Source organism: Scyliorhinus canicula, chromosome 5 (assembly GCF_902713615.1).
Source record: "Scyliorhinus canicula chromosome 5, sScyCan1.1, whole genome shotgun sequence".
In the NCBI taxonomy this organism is placed as follows: domain Eukaryota; kingdom Metazoa; phylum Chordata; class Chondrichthyes; order Carcharhiniformes; family Scyliorhinidae; genus Scyliorhinus; species Scyliorhinus canicula.
The window spans coordinates 74,803,135-74,817,846 of record NC_052150.1 but is presented as its reverse complement, the minus strand read 5'-3'; the positions used below and the strand labels follow the sequence as shown (position 1 = coordinate 74,817,846).

Sequence of the window (14,712 nt, the reverse complement as noted above, 5' to 3'; positions counted from 1 at the left end):
TGTTTGAAACAACACCAGGTTAAAGTCCAACATGTTTGTTTCAAAGACTTGCTTTCGGAGCACTGCTGGTGATTCACCTGAGGAAGGAGCAGTGCTCCGAAAGCTAGTGTTTGAAACAAACCTGTTGGACTTTAACCTGGTGATGTAAGACTTCTTACTGTTTTCAGAGTGAGAGAAGGGAGGAGTAATCCCTTGTTCATGGCTGACCAATCCTCGTTTACATTTGGCGACATACCACTTCTGAGTGGAACCATGTTCTATGAATTAACAGATCAAATTCAAAGCCCTTCAAACTACAGAACAAAGTTTACATCATACCATTTGCTGATAAGCAATGCTGATAACCATACAATTGTTTCTCTGAGGGTTTCTGTGACTTCCAGCCAATGTTACAATGGGAGAATGGAAGAACTCAGGGAAATTCAGGGCCAATATATCTAATAACCAAGTAACTGGCTCTGTGCATGTTTAGTGTTTGAAAGAGACAGGTAAGACTCTCCTTTTCTTCCTTATGGGAACTGTATGCCACATACAGCTGGAAATTCACCTGTACTGAAAACTATGCTAAACGCAGAAAGCTTCCACAGTACCAGACACTTCTTCGTGCAAACACTTATGAGGCAGTGGGGGGAATTTCAATAGTAAAGGTTGTTCAGTAAAGATTGTGCAGGATGGGCTTCACGTGAGTAACGTTACCCCCCATTAGTTATCCCCCGTGATGCACTAATGCCACCTCCCTTCCAGGGCCGCCAGTCAACCAGCCAGATCATCCTCTTGCCCTCTATATACCACAGACCCAAGCAGCTCCAAGGGAGACAACGCAGAGACAAGCAAAGAAGATGTGTTCATAGATCTTTGAAAGTTGCCTTTCAAGTGGATAGAGCTGTGAAGAAGGCCTATGGTGTGCTAGCGTTCATTAGCAGAGGGATTGAATTTAAGAGCCGTGAGGTGATGATGCAGCTGTACAAAACCTTGGTAAGACCACATTTGGAGTACTGTGTGCAGTTCTGGTCGCCTCATTTTAGGAAGGATGTGGAAGCTTTGGAATGGAGATTTACCAGGATGTTGCCTGGAATGGAGAGTAGGTCTTACAAGAAAAGAATGAGGGTGCTAGGCCTTTTCTCATTAGAACAGAGAAGGATGAGGGGCGACTTGATAGAGGTTTATAAGATAATCAGGGGAATAGATAGACAGTCAGAGACTTTTTCCCCGGGTGGAACAAACCATTACAAGGGGACATAAATTTAAGGTAAATGGTGGAAGATATCGGGGGGGATGTCAGAGGTAGGTTCTTTACCCAGAGAGTAGTGGGGGCATGGAATGCACTGCCTGTGGAAGTAGTTGAGTCGGAAACGTTAGGGACCTTCAAGCGGCTATTGGATAGGTACATGGATTAGGGTAGAATAATGGAGTGTAGATTAATTTCTTCTTAAGGGCAGCACGGTAGCATTGTGGATAGCACAATTGCTTCACAGCTCCAGGGTCCCAAGTTTGATTTCGACTTGGGTCACTGTCTGTGTGGAGTCTGCACATCCTCCCCATGTGTGCGTGGGTTTCCTCCGGGTACTCCGGTTTCCTCCCACAGTCCAAAGATGCGCAGGTTGGGTGGATTGGCCATGGTAAATTGCCCTTCGTATCCAAAATTCTATGATTAACCTAGGACAAAAGTTCGGCACAACATCATGGGCCAAAGGGCCTGTTCTTTGCTGTATTTCTCTATCTATCTTCTCTATCTATCTATCTATCTGTGAAACACACACATTCCACGAGCAGAGGTACTCACACCTTGGTGGAAATAAGTAATACTCAGGCTTCTGGGATACTCACTAGCGAGCACCTCACCACTGATGATCCACAGCAGGCAGAGGCAGGGAAGTCACAGGGATCCAGCACTCAGAGGGATGCCGGAGCCCAGGACTCAGCTGAGCCTCTGGCCGATGGCGTTCCCTTGGATCCTGTCGTCCCAGAGCTGCTGGAGCTTCAAAGGCAGAGTTGCGAGCAACAGGAAGGAATTACAGCATCATTCCTTGGACTGCAAGGTATACTGGAGGAGTCCCATCGTCTTCTGTCCAAGGAGATGGTGGCATCACTCTAACGCAATGAGGCCAACACTGCGAGGCTCGGATTCGCAGACCTTGGCGCAGGATATGAAATTAAAATCGCTTATTATCACGAGTAGGCTTCAGTGAAGTTACTGTGAAAAGCCCCTAGTCGCCACATTCCGGCGCCTGTCTGGGGCGGCTGGTACGGGAATTGAACCGTGCTGCTGGCCTGCTTGGTCTGCTGTAAAATCCAGCGATTTAGCCAAGTAAGCTAAACCAGCACTCCATAGCAGGGATGTCCACTCCATCGTTCAGCTCAGAGCCCCCCATGGCTGAGGGCATGGGCTCAGCGGTGTAGGATTTCAACTGAATGATGCAGGCGCTGTGGGAATCCACGAATGTCAGCAGCAGAAGACGGCAAAGATTCTGGATCTCACTCCAGCTGCCCTTCCAACCCATGGAGGAGCCCCCAGGCACCCAAAGGGAAGATGATCGTCAGGACTGCAGCCCAGAGTCCTCTGCCCAGGGGACACTGGGGGTGTCCAGCCCATCTCACACCTTTCCTCCCTGTGAGCGACACATCTCCAGTCCTGCACATCGAGGAGGGTAGAACTGCAACACTGTTCTGCCCTAAAGTATACCCATGTTGTCCACACTCACCTCCCTCCCCCTGCATCAACGCTCAGACTCTCAGTTTGGCCACTCTTCTGATGAGGAGGCCATGGGCTGACAAAATGAAGGAGAAGTTTGGATGTTAATTGGAGGAAAACACCAGCCCTTATCTTGGAGGGGGCTACAGCAGATGAGAGGTCATCCAGCATCTCTGAACATTATGATAAGCCTGTTCATTCGCAGGATACGTTCGGTTCCCTGTCAAGCAGAGTCCCACGCGACGCTGAAGATGAGAGGAGCATTGCTCTGTCCTAAATGCAAATCATTATCATTCTCCCGCAGAATCCAGCCAATGGATTTAGTGCCCTGGCCATGAACTTGGGCACCATCAGGAGAACCTACCGATAGCACCACAGTACTAATGAGATGTAATACCGTACGCTGGGAGAGCTTTGCATTCCAGAGTCCTGCCTGTATCCAAAACAAGAGGCTATGAGGCTGTCCTATCCCTGCACCCATGCGGGCCCTGGCCTGAGGTCCTTTCTCCTCCTCCACAGAAGTCCCTCGCGATCTTCCTCCACCGCCTCCTCATCAGAGGGGATGTGGTGTTCCCCCATCTCCTCTTAGTCTCTCCTCTGCAGTGCGAAGTTGTGGACAACGTAGAAGACCAATATTATGGGGGCTGTATTGGAAAGTTGCCCCCGACAAGTCCAGGTACTGGTACCGCAGTTAAGCAGTCTATTCACCTGCTCGACGTGCACGCGTGTTGATGCAGGAGCCTCGTTGCAGCAAGTCTCAGCAGGTGTTTGTGGCTTCCATAAAATCCATACAGTGCAGAAGACTGCCATTCAGCCCATCGAGTTTGCACCGACGCTCTGAAAGAGCACCCTACCTAGGCCCACCGTCCCCACCCTATCCCTTCAACCCCACCTAACCTGCACATCTTTGGACTCCAAGAGGCAATTTAGCACAGCTAATCAACTAACCTAGACATCTTTGGACTGGGAGGACCCAAAGTAAACCCATGCAGACAGGGGGAGGAAGCGCAAACTCCACACAGACAGTCACCCAAGACCGGAATTTAACCCAGGTCCGTGGTGCTGTGAGGCAGCAGTGCAAGTTACTGTACCACCCTGGCTCAAAATTGCCCACATAGTGATGTTTTCTTGTCTCCTACTGGGAGAGGTGTTGTTGAGTATTTATGTTCTACGGCTAACTTGTGAAGTTTGGAGCTATTGACAATCACAATACGAGTGTGGGTGGTGCCATGGTTTCCTTAAATTGGACCTTGAATGAGTCGTAAAATGACTATCAGCAGCAGCTACAATCTGCTATGATGGAACCCTCAATCGGTCAGCAGAGAGGGGTGTAACAAGGTCACAGGAGGCACTAGCTATTTAACAGGGCATGCAGGCAGAGACTGTCAGTTTGCGTGGACATTGAAAGAGCTATGCTACTGAAACTTGAGATTGTTATGTCAGACATTGACAGACATCTGCAGCCTCCTCGTGGAAGACCTACGAGACTCTGCTTGACCTAGTGGTCACAAAGTACCAGTGGCTCACTGCCCTCAACTTTTCAGCCTCCAGATCCTTCCATGTGGTTACTCGAGTCATTTTCAGGATTGTCCAGTCAGCTGCGCACAAACACAGAATACCGTTTCCAAGAAGAGTAATTATGTCACGTTCGTCTGTGATGACTTTAACCAGAAGGAGGAACAACTCAGGTTTGCCCCTCTGGATGACTTAATTTGTTGCAGGGCGTCATCCACTGTGGCAATCTACGCACCACCAAATCAACCAGGACCATTTGTAAACCATTTGATCAACATTCGGTTAGTGGGCAACTACAAACATAGGGAGATGTTGGAATGCATTAATCTTGCGACAATCAGAACTCTCTGACTTGTTGGACTTGGAATCCCACATGGGATTGCTACTCAGAGAAAAAAGACACACCCCATCAAAGGTAGCTGATGATATTTGTGAGGAAACCCACCAGTGAATCCCAAGAGTGTGGCACCAACTGCCATATTGTTAATTGTCTATTAATTGTGTGTTATGGAGATGGTGTGTATGAACTGGGATTCACTTGTGTCCCTAAAAATCACCACAATTGTGGTGCTTGGGTTAGGAACTATGGCCGAAATTCTCCATAAACGTGGATAAGCGTTGACGCCGCCGTAAACACCGGAGTGTTTCATGCGGGTGTCAATGGGCCTCTTGGCTCAGCGATTCCACGGCCCACAGGGGGCCAGCACAGCGCCAGAGTGCTCCGCGCTGCTCCAGCTGCTGTACGCAGCCTGGCACTGCTGGCTGCGGGTCCGCCCATGCACGTGGCAGCCGCTTCCGCGCCGGCACCGTGCAACATGTCGGAGTCACATGGCGAGCCGGCACGGAAGAAGGTAGGCCCACCCAAGATCACGCACGCCCACCGATCGGTGGCCCCTGATCGCGGGCCTGGCCGTCGTGGAGACCCCCATCGGAGAATGATCCCCCTGCTCCCTACCAGGATGGCCACCGCAGCCGCGACGTCGAGCTCCCGCCGGGTGGAACCATACATGAACCACGCCGGCGGGAACTCGGCTGGTCGACCGTGGAGAATTGCCGAGAGGGCCTCTTTCAAAGCCCCCCCAACCGGCGCCATGTCAAACGTGCGCGACTGGCGCCGATTCTCCGGTCACTGGGAAATCGCATACCAGCGTCAAATGCGATTGCGGGTCTGAGGCCCCATTTGGCAGGGTCTGGGGGGACTGGTGGGGGTTGTCCGGGGTGGTGAGCGGGTTTAAAAGGGGGAAATTTTTGGCAGGCCGGGTCCACACGCGGCAGGCGCAATGTTATAGGGTGCGGCCGCCATAGGCCGCCGCCATGTGCATCCACGACCACGGACCCGGCCATTCTACGTCTGTATCGGCAGGTAAAGCCGATGGCTCTACGTGGAGCGGCTGCTAGCCGCCCAGCGGACAGAGCATCAGTGCGGGGCGGCATTCACATTCTGATCGTAAGACCAGATATATCCTCCGGCCATAGCCACAGAATTGGAGAATCCAGCCCCCTATGTGCCTAGCACAACATAGGACAACTAATTACAAAGCCTAGCACCTCGAAATTCTCCATAGATTGACCATGGAAACTATGGAGAAATGGTAAATTAATAAAATTAACTATTTACATCATTTCTGTGAAGCTTCTGCTTACCTCCCACTCAAGTTCCAGCCGGAGACTGGAATATCCTAGAGTCATACTGTATAAAAGGATGATGTTTGACTTAACTGTGCCTGTGTCAGCTCTTTGACTATCCAATTAGTCACACACTCCTGTAATTTCTGCATAGACCTACATCTTTCTATTCCTTTTTAATTATTGATCAATTCCCCTTTGAAAGTTACTGCTGAATCTGCATCCATCACTTCCAAACGATGTATTCCAGATAACAGCAACTCATTGCTTGAAAAAACATCTCTTTATCTCCCCCTTGGATGTCCCAAAGAAATTGGGGCCTGTCTAGGAAAAACACGAGGCCCATAACTTCCTGGTTCCCCAGCGTCACATTTCGGGGGTACCCCAATGATGCGGTCGGGAATCTCTCTTATGTTCCCACTAAGGGTTTACCTGACAATTGCCTAGAAGCATCAACTGCTCCTGGACAATTGCGCTGGGCTGAGAATCATCTGAATTGCAGAAGCAATTTAAATTGCTAATATTGGATGGTTCTGCCGGTTTTATCCCATAGTTCCACAGAACGAATTAGAAGGAAAAAAATCAGATCTAACTCCAAAGTATTTAAACACGAAGACCAAGCCTTGCACAGGGCACACCCCAGCAGATCTGTCACACCCCTATCACCCAACACCCCCCACCACAGCCCAACGCCTGACGAACCCCTTCATGGTGCAGGCCGACACAAACCATCCTTCGGTCTCTCATTTCCCTCTCCTTCCAGGTCTCCCATCCCGCCGCCCCCCCCCCCCCCCCCTCCACAATTCCTACTCGGTCTCACCCCCCCGCCGTCCCCCTCCCTCCCAGTCTCCCAACCCCCCCTCCCCTGCCCATCCTGGTCTTGTCTCCCCCCCCCCCACCACCTTCCTGGTTTGCCACTCCCTCACTTTTCTTCCCAGTCTTCCAGTCCCCACACCCTCCTTCCGGTACAGTTACTCCACACTGATACAGCCAGGGAAACGATTCGCTGCCCCTGCCTCACCCAGCCTGAGTGAGGAAGGTTCGGTGTGACAGCGGATTTGCAATTACTACATGGGTAAGTCCATTGGAGATTGCCATTCCGAGGAAGTTACGGGCCTTAGTTCATCCAATAGGCCACTGACTGATTACTGAAAATGCAGAAGAATTATTTTTATTATGGGGAAAGAGAAAATTTAAATCAGCTCTAAAATATTGCTAATGTTTTGTTAATCATCTGTTTCAATGTGCACATAGCTGAACAATATAAATGATAAAATATCAGTAAAGCATCATAAATCAAAAGAACTCTTGTAGCAATGAGCACAGGATGCCACTAGAGGTCCTGCAACAGTGAAAGATTTTATAAATATAAGTGAAGGCACATTGAAACGTTTAATAATATACATTTAAGTAATCTTTACTTTCTTAGTGGAATGATTAATAATTTGCCTGTGTTTCTGAAACTCGACTGCCCATGAAAGGGCTATCACTAATTTTACGTAAAACTTCCCATTATAAGGAGATTCACTGGGTTAGGATGGAATCGGACGCCCTGAACTGTTACTTTTCATCAAGGACAACTTGGATTAATAAGGGGATCAAGGGTTATGGGGAGAAGACAGGAAAATGGGGATGAGAAAAATATCAGCCATGAGTGAATGGCGGAGCAGACTCGATGGGTCGGGTGGCCGAATTCTGTCCCTATGTCTTATGGTTTCATACTGCATCATTGAAGTAGAAAAAAACATCCCAAAGTGCTTCCCAGAGGCACAAACAAACATATAACGGACACTAAAGAAGAAGATATTAAGGCATGTAGTCAGAGAGATGGAGCTAATGGAAGGTGGTGTCGCTTCGGGAGAGAATTCTAGATTGTAAAGTTTTGACAGCTGACAGCACAGCCAATAATTGTCTGGCAACAGGAGGGGGGATTGCACAAGAGGCTAGAGTGGAAGGAGTGGAAGGCATTGAGGCTTTATAGGGCTGGAAGATGTTGCTGAGTTAGGCTGGGTAAGCGCAGAGACAGCACAGTTTTGGATTGGCTGAAGTTCACAGTTCATGAGGCACTGGAGGCTGGTCAACCAGGGGGGCATTTGAATAGTTAAATCTGGAGGTGGCAAGGACATGGATGGGTGAGACAAATTGAACAGATCATTCAAAGAGCCGGCACCAGCATGATGAGCTTTTTAGACTGAATTCGAATGGGAGGTCAGCAGAACCTCCATGGAAATGATGTAAATGACTGCTTTTATTAATTACACCATTTCGCCAGAGGTTCCATGGTAATTCTTTGGAAACATTTGAAGTGCTAATCTTCATAGTTAGCTGTCCTTTGTGGTGGTATGATTAGCATAGCTGCCTGCCATTGGTGCAGAACACCGGCTTACCATTGGCCCTGGTCGGTCATGTGCCTCTCGGCCGGTTGGTTGAGACCAGTCATGTGACGGCTCCCCGATTGGTCGAGAGGCTGAGTTAACCCCGCCTCCAGGGCGGGGTATAAATACCCAGTAATCCCGGCGGTCGTCCTTATACTGTAATCGGCCGCAGGGCTAACATCTAGCTGATTAAAGCCATACTTTTGTACAGCAACTCGTCTCGCGTTCAATTGATGGTACATCACCCTTCACTGTGATAGACTTGATCTTGAATTATTTTATGACCTCCTTAGCCCATACTGTGACAATGGATGGGCTGAGCAGCGGTGTCATAAGTGATCTTATGGAGACTGAAATTAGCAGTCTTTGTGACAAAGATGATATTCTGCCAGGAATTCAGCTCTAGGTTGAATAGAATGTCCTCCAGTTCGTGAACAATCTGATTTAACCTGAGACGGATTGGGGAAAGGATGGAATTGATGGCATGGGGTCATAGGTGGCAGGGTCTGAAAACAGTAATAACTTGGTGACTCCAGTGTTTAATGGAGGAAATTGCAAATCCCCAAGACTGAATTTCAGGAAAACGGGCAGAGAGGAGAAGTGGTAAAGATTTACAACTGAATATTGTTGATAAAATGGGGCACCGTCTGTATCAGCGTTTATCAAACTGCGGGTTGCAATCGACGGGTGGGTGGGTTGTGGGTGGGTATTGGGAGGGTCGGTGAGTGAGCTGTTGTGACATTCCCGATCACAGGAGGAGCGCCCAGTGGCTGCGACCGACTTTTAAGAATGCTGGCTGCAACTTCCGGCAGCAGCAGCATGCCTCTGAATAGGGGAAATGAGATGTTTACATGGACCTCCCCGTCTGAGGAGGGAGATGAAGGTGTTTGAGGCCTGCCATGAATGCCAGGATAAGATCACTATACTGATAGGGGATTACCTGATGAAAGATGCAGGACGCTGGCAGACTGTTGTCAGGAATGTGGACAGTCTTTCTTCCAAGTCAAGAAACAGAAAAACTACTGTGTCACCTGTCAAGAGCTGGATTCCAACGTGGACAAGGACATCCCAGCTTTGAACCCGCAAGCTGCTCTATCTCAGTGAGGGAACGGCCGGGCGGGCCACGACGGGACACTCCCCTCCTGCTCCAGTCCGGTTCTTTCTACTGATACCAGGGCTCTGCCGGCCCCCGAGCTCCCTGTGCCAGCCCCTCCCTGTGCTGAGGGCAACACAGCTCCCCACCCGGGCAACCCGCGGGTCCTCGACAACAGGGAGGCCGAGTGAGCCAGCGGCAAATTAGAGCGCGCCTCATCCGTGGAGTACAGTTCGCAGCTGTGCATCTTGATCAGGAACTGTGCCGAACCTACATAGCCAGAAGCGGCTAACACAATCACATGTCCAGGGTGCAGGGTGGGGTTGCGGGATGGGGGTGGTCTCTGTTAGTGGCTCTGCCTCCATCACAGTGGACCCGCCCTGAATCCGATAGTGCAGTTCCACCAGGTCTGCAGGAGGCACAGTTCTCATTGGCTCCGGCACATACTCCAAGCCCATGTGAATATCCTGCTTTGACCGTCTGACCCCTTCCACCATATTTATCTTTGCCCTATTGGGGAACAACTGGAGACTAGATGGTCAATGGGTATTTAGTGGTTAACTACGTTTACAAGGCTTCAGTCCAGCTGGCCTTGAACAGCACAGTGTGAGCTGTTTCCAGAGTCCAGGGCCTCTGGTGAACAGCCTACTAAGAAACTGAAATCGAAAACAAAGCAGTTTAAAGATGATTTCTTGAGGTATGGCTTTGTTAATTGTATTAATGCATATCAGGATGCAAAGCCCATCTGTGTTATATGCAGGCAAGTATTAACAAATGAAAGTTTTAAACCCTCAAAACTTCAAAGGTATTTGAAGAATAAGCATGGTGAGTTTGAGGACAAACCTCTTGATTTTTTTCAAAGGGTGCAGTGAGAACTTAAATCATCAGCTTAAGTCCTCAGTGAAATGTAACATTGAATGATCAAGCAAGTGAGATCGTGATGACCAAGCAAGCTAACCTATTGCATTAAAAAGAAAATGTTGAGTCGTGAAGGTCTGCCGTCATGGGTTCCGTAGGTCAGCAGGTTGGTAAAAGTGGGTCCCTGGATAAAGGTTTGAAAAACACTGGTCTACATGTACGCTGATGACATCTTGATGTGGAGAGCAGTGCCACTAGAATGTGTTTCATAAAAAAACCTTAAAAATGACAATTTCTGAGGTCAAACATAAGTTAATTTTAATACTTAGACCTTCTGAGCAATTTGGACTTAGAGCTGCTGAGCAATAATTACATGTATTTATCTAAGAGTATGCCAACATCCAGGTACAGACACTTTGTAATGCAGAGGCCATACAGTGCATGCAAGCACCCTTTCTATGAGAGTAATAAAGTAAAAAGTTAATGAGTAATTCCTTCACCATTACAAAAGGTCAGTTAAGGGCCAATGTTTGAAGGAATTTCTACTAAGTGGTCATTTAGTTTGCAGGGAATACAGATTACATTGGTAGTGAAGGCATAAGTGAGGATCCAATTATTTCCCTTCTTAGAACCAGCGACTGTCACATTTGTGGCACAAATTCAGCTGCCAAGATACACTATCCTATGTGGAAACCAAATCTCCATTGTTCCCTCTTTTCTGTGCAAACAATGTTCATAAATGTAAAATGACCCAATTCATTCTGATCCAATTCACTTCTCAACCACATATGAATTTTAATGCCGAACAAGAGATTCTTTAAAAAAAAATCAGCCTTTACAATGATGTCAGTCTGAACATTTAAAGTTTATGCTTTCCAAATTGCTGCCTGCGAAATATAGTGAAGCCTGTTGGTGGCCATCAAGCACTTCACTGGACCTGAGGATGAGGACACAGTGATGCCAGGGTGCGGGGTAATTGGCCGCAGAGACTGTAAAAGAATTAGTGCCACTTTGCATGGTGTTTTGCAGACTTCCATTGACTCTCCAGTGGAAAGTAATACCATGAGCTGCTGGGCCGACATACATTTTGTCATTGATATCATTGCGGGACATGCAATTAGCAGCTCGCGATATTGTCTTGCCCCAGAGAATCAGAATAGTCTGTGTGGCGGCACTATACAAACAAATATTATCCCTCATTTTTATTTATATCTGAAGGTGTGAGCAAAGACAGAGAATGGGAATGCAGGACCCACTCTGGGTTCAGCTTTTCTCAAGAGTATCTAACCACAGTTTACAAAACGTCTTTTCAAGCACACTGTATAAAATAATTTTAAGCTTTATTAATCCATCGAGCTCAATGTTTTCCACATTTGTTTAAAACATTGTAAAATATAAAAAAACATACTAACATCAAGAGCTACTGATTGCTTTGCCCAGGATTTCTTCACTTGGTTGTACATTATTGTATTATTGATGCCAAGACCACAGAAAATGACAAAGGCCTAAGGAGCAAGCAAAAGAAGCACATGAGCACTTTAATAATAAATCACGGACAACTTTACACTGGCAACCAGGTGAGAAACTGTCAACTATTTTGGATCTTTAAATGGGTTAACACACTCTAAATATGTAAATGTGTCTCACAAATATACTGAGCAAGACGTTTGGCATTTTATTTGGTTAGATGGATAATTTCTCATGTAAAATATTTAATCACAGATTGTGAGTGTGCAAACCATTGATTGGTTGTGCAGATTCTGATTAAGAGCTCAAATTCCAGAAGATGTAACATGTACTATTTCATTGGTACCATTGAGAGCACAGTGAGTCCGGACCCTGTCAGATTGTGACTAATGTACTGACATTATCTGCACCTATCATCAATTGGAGAAAATATCTGGACAAATTGCTACTCCAGCACACTGCAACACATGAAATGTGCATTAATTTTAGTGTGTTGGTTTGGGAAAACTGTTTCAGTCTGGATAAATTGGCTTTATTATAAATGGAGTACAGTTTATCCCTTTCATTTATAAAAATAATCTCAAGAACAAGTCTCCTTCTAAAATATTGCAAATAATTGACTACTTTTATCAGTCTTTAAGATTTTTAATTTCAGTATGATTCAATAATATTCTGATTAATTTTTCATGGTAATTTTTGATAGGGAAATACGATCAATATATAATTCAATATACAAAGTAATATGCAACAATACATCCGGAAATTCCACAAAGATTGTCCCAAGTAATCCACTGTAATTTTGGAAGAAGGTTGTTGGAAATGCTGGTGAAAAAGTGTAAGTGCTCTTTGCACAGTTTTTCATGAGAGGTTTAGTGCAATACCAGGAGAACCGTGTGAAATTTCATGGAGTTCACATTGTGACATGACAAATAGATAGAAGAACAAAATGAATGCCCATTTCGTTTCTTCATCATGAATGAGAACATTGCTTAAAAATGTCCACTTCCGGCCGAGATTTTCTGCGCCTGGTGGAATGGAAAATCTGGCGAGGCAGCAAAATGTCCATTGACCATTGGTGGGAATTTCTATTCTGGCCTAATTGGGGGTACTTAATTTTATGTCCAAGCTGCAGGTAAACAGAAACTGTTTAATATTGACACTCATTCCAAAAAGTAAAAACATGCTCTATTCCCCAAAATCAGCATCCCTCTTCTCAATAAACATGAAAGAAGCACCATTATTTTGAAGTTCACTCCCAAGATCTTGTCTATATAATTCCTTCATTCTGTACATGTCTAGCCCTTATGTTCAAACAATATGCTACAGGTTTGCACAAATTGCTAAATAAGTCACTGCACAAGCAGAGGAAATATATTTTATTCTCCAGGAACTGTACTGCACATCTCCCACCAAGTGTCAAAAGTATTGAAGAGAAGTGGCTCTCACTTTGGATGTCATGTTTTTTCAAGCACCTTATTTGTAATCTCTGACTTAAGTGTTTGTTTTATAGAAGTACAAATTTGCAAAATTATCCCTTTCCTCTTCTAGGTCCAGGAGCTGGAAGATTGCATCAAAACCGCCGGCATTACTCTACCTATATTATGAATACTGTAGCCTGAATGATAAATACCTATGAGAGTTTACACTTAAAATCCTTATTGGTGTTGATGTGCATGACTCATATGAGCAAAGGGTCTCAGTCAGTCTTCTGGCTTTTGAGATTCTTTCATCCTAACAGAATTTTACTTCGGCAGTACAAAGCACACTGGCTGGCAGCAGATTGATGGAGAAGGGTTCCTCACCAGATCAAATGCAACATAATCAGAAACCCATTTCTAAATAACTGGCTTATGATTTCATTACACATGGCGCACAGGAAGAATCTTCTTCCATAATTGACTCATTTTTTCCTGGCCCGTACCATTGAATTAAAAAACATTTCTATGTGACATTACGCTCTGTACAGTCATTCAGCACTACTGTCAAAGCACTAAAAATAATTAATGTTCAGCCCTCATTCGACTCCTGCTTTTGAGCTTGATGATTTGGTCATAGCCCTTAATCATGTAAAAATTAAAATAAAATAAAATCACCAGAAACTTTTCAGATAAATTAATATTTCAGCTAATCATCATTTACTAAATAGTTTAATTAACGAATGAGTTAACTGATTCCAGAATTTTAGTCCTAGACCTCTGATAAGAAAAGCACTGTTATGTAAATAGTCAGCATCAGTGACTGTTATAGTTACATTGCTTCTCACAGGCCTCATAATATGAACAATCATACATTCAACCAAACAGCTAAGTGAAAGAGATTAGCATTAAGGGACATTTTGCAATTTATAGTTAAACTTATGGAACAATCAGATTTGTACTCAGACTTACAGTAACAAAGTGTCAAATGTATGCCAAACATGGGATAAATATTGCATTTTTTTTAAGGAGACATGATTACAATTTACGAATATTATGGTCTAGGAAAAGTAATAATCTCACCTCAAACAATCTTTGATCAGCATCATCAAATGTTTTTCTATCCAGCCTGTTAAGTATCTGAGCAACTCCTACACAAGAAAATAATTTAAATGATCAACTGTTGTTGTTCCTAGGATTTGAAAAACCTTCAATCTTTGATTTTATTTATAGCTAGCAAAGCTCATTATTATCCTGCATTAGTGCAGATTATAATTAACCTATTGCCCAACATTGTAGAGCAGATGAAAGAAAAATCAAATACAACAATTCCTTTTGAATATCACAATGCAAAAATAATATGATCAGCAAGTTTTATATAGATAATCACCAATGCAAATCAATAGCTAATAAAAAAAGTTTCTGGATCACAGCAAGAAAATGTAGTCAAGATAACGTGACACATTACAAAACCTTCAGTAGTTTAATATTTTTGCACAATATTTCAGAGATCTCAGGTTCCATGACTTTTTTATTAACGTTTTTTAATGCACAATTTCTCCTAAGCTGGCACAGTTTTCTTGGAAACAAGCATAGGATGTACTGGGAACAGTTTTATTTTAAATTTATATTTTGATCCAGAGGCTAAAACATTTGAGAATCATAATTTCA

The 14,712-nt window shown here is 45.1% G+C and overlaps 1 protein-coding gene across 1 annotated transcript in view; it reads right to left on the bottom strand.

Moving 5' to 3' along the window:
• Positions 1 to 14,712, bottom strand: part of pde11al (phosphodiesterase 11a, like) — a 392,598-nt gene that overhangs the window by 129,913 nt on the left and 247,973 nt on the right. The window contains exons 8-9 of the mRNA XM_038797237.1: positions 14,125 to 14,192; positions 11,572 to 11,664 (exon numbers count right to left, since the gene is read on the bottom strand). Of these exons, the coding sequence (XP_038653165.1) occupies positions 11,572 to 11,664; positions 14,125 to 14,192 (161 nt within the window). The remainder of the gene's footprint in view (positions 1 to 11,571; positions 11,665 to 14,124; positions 14,193 to 14,712) is intronic.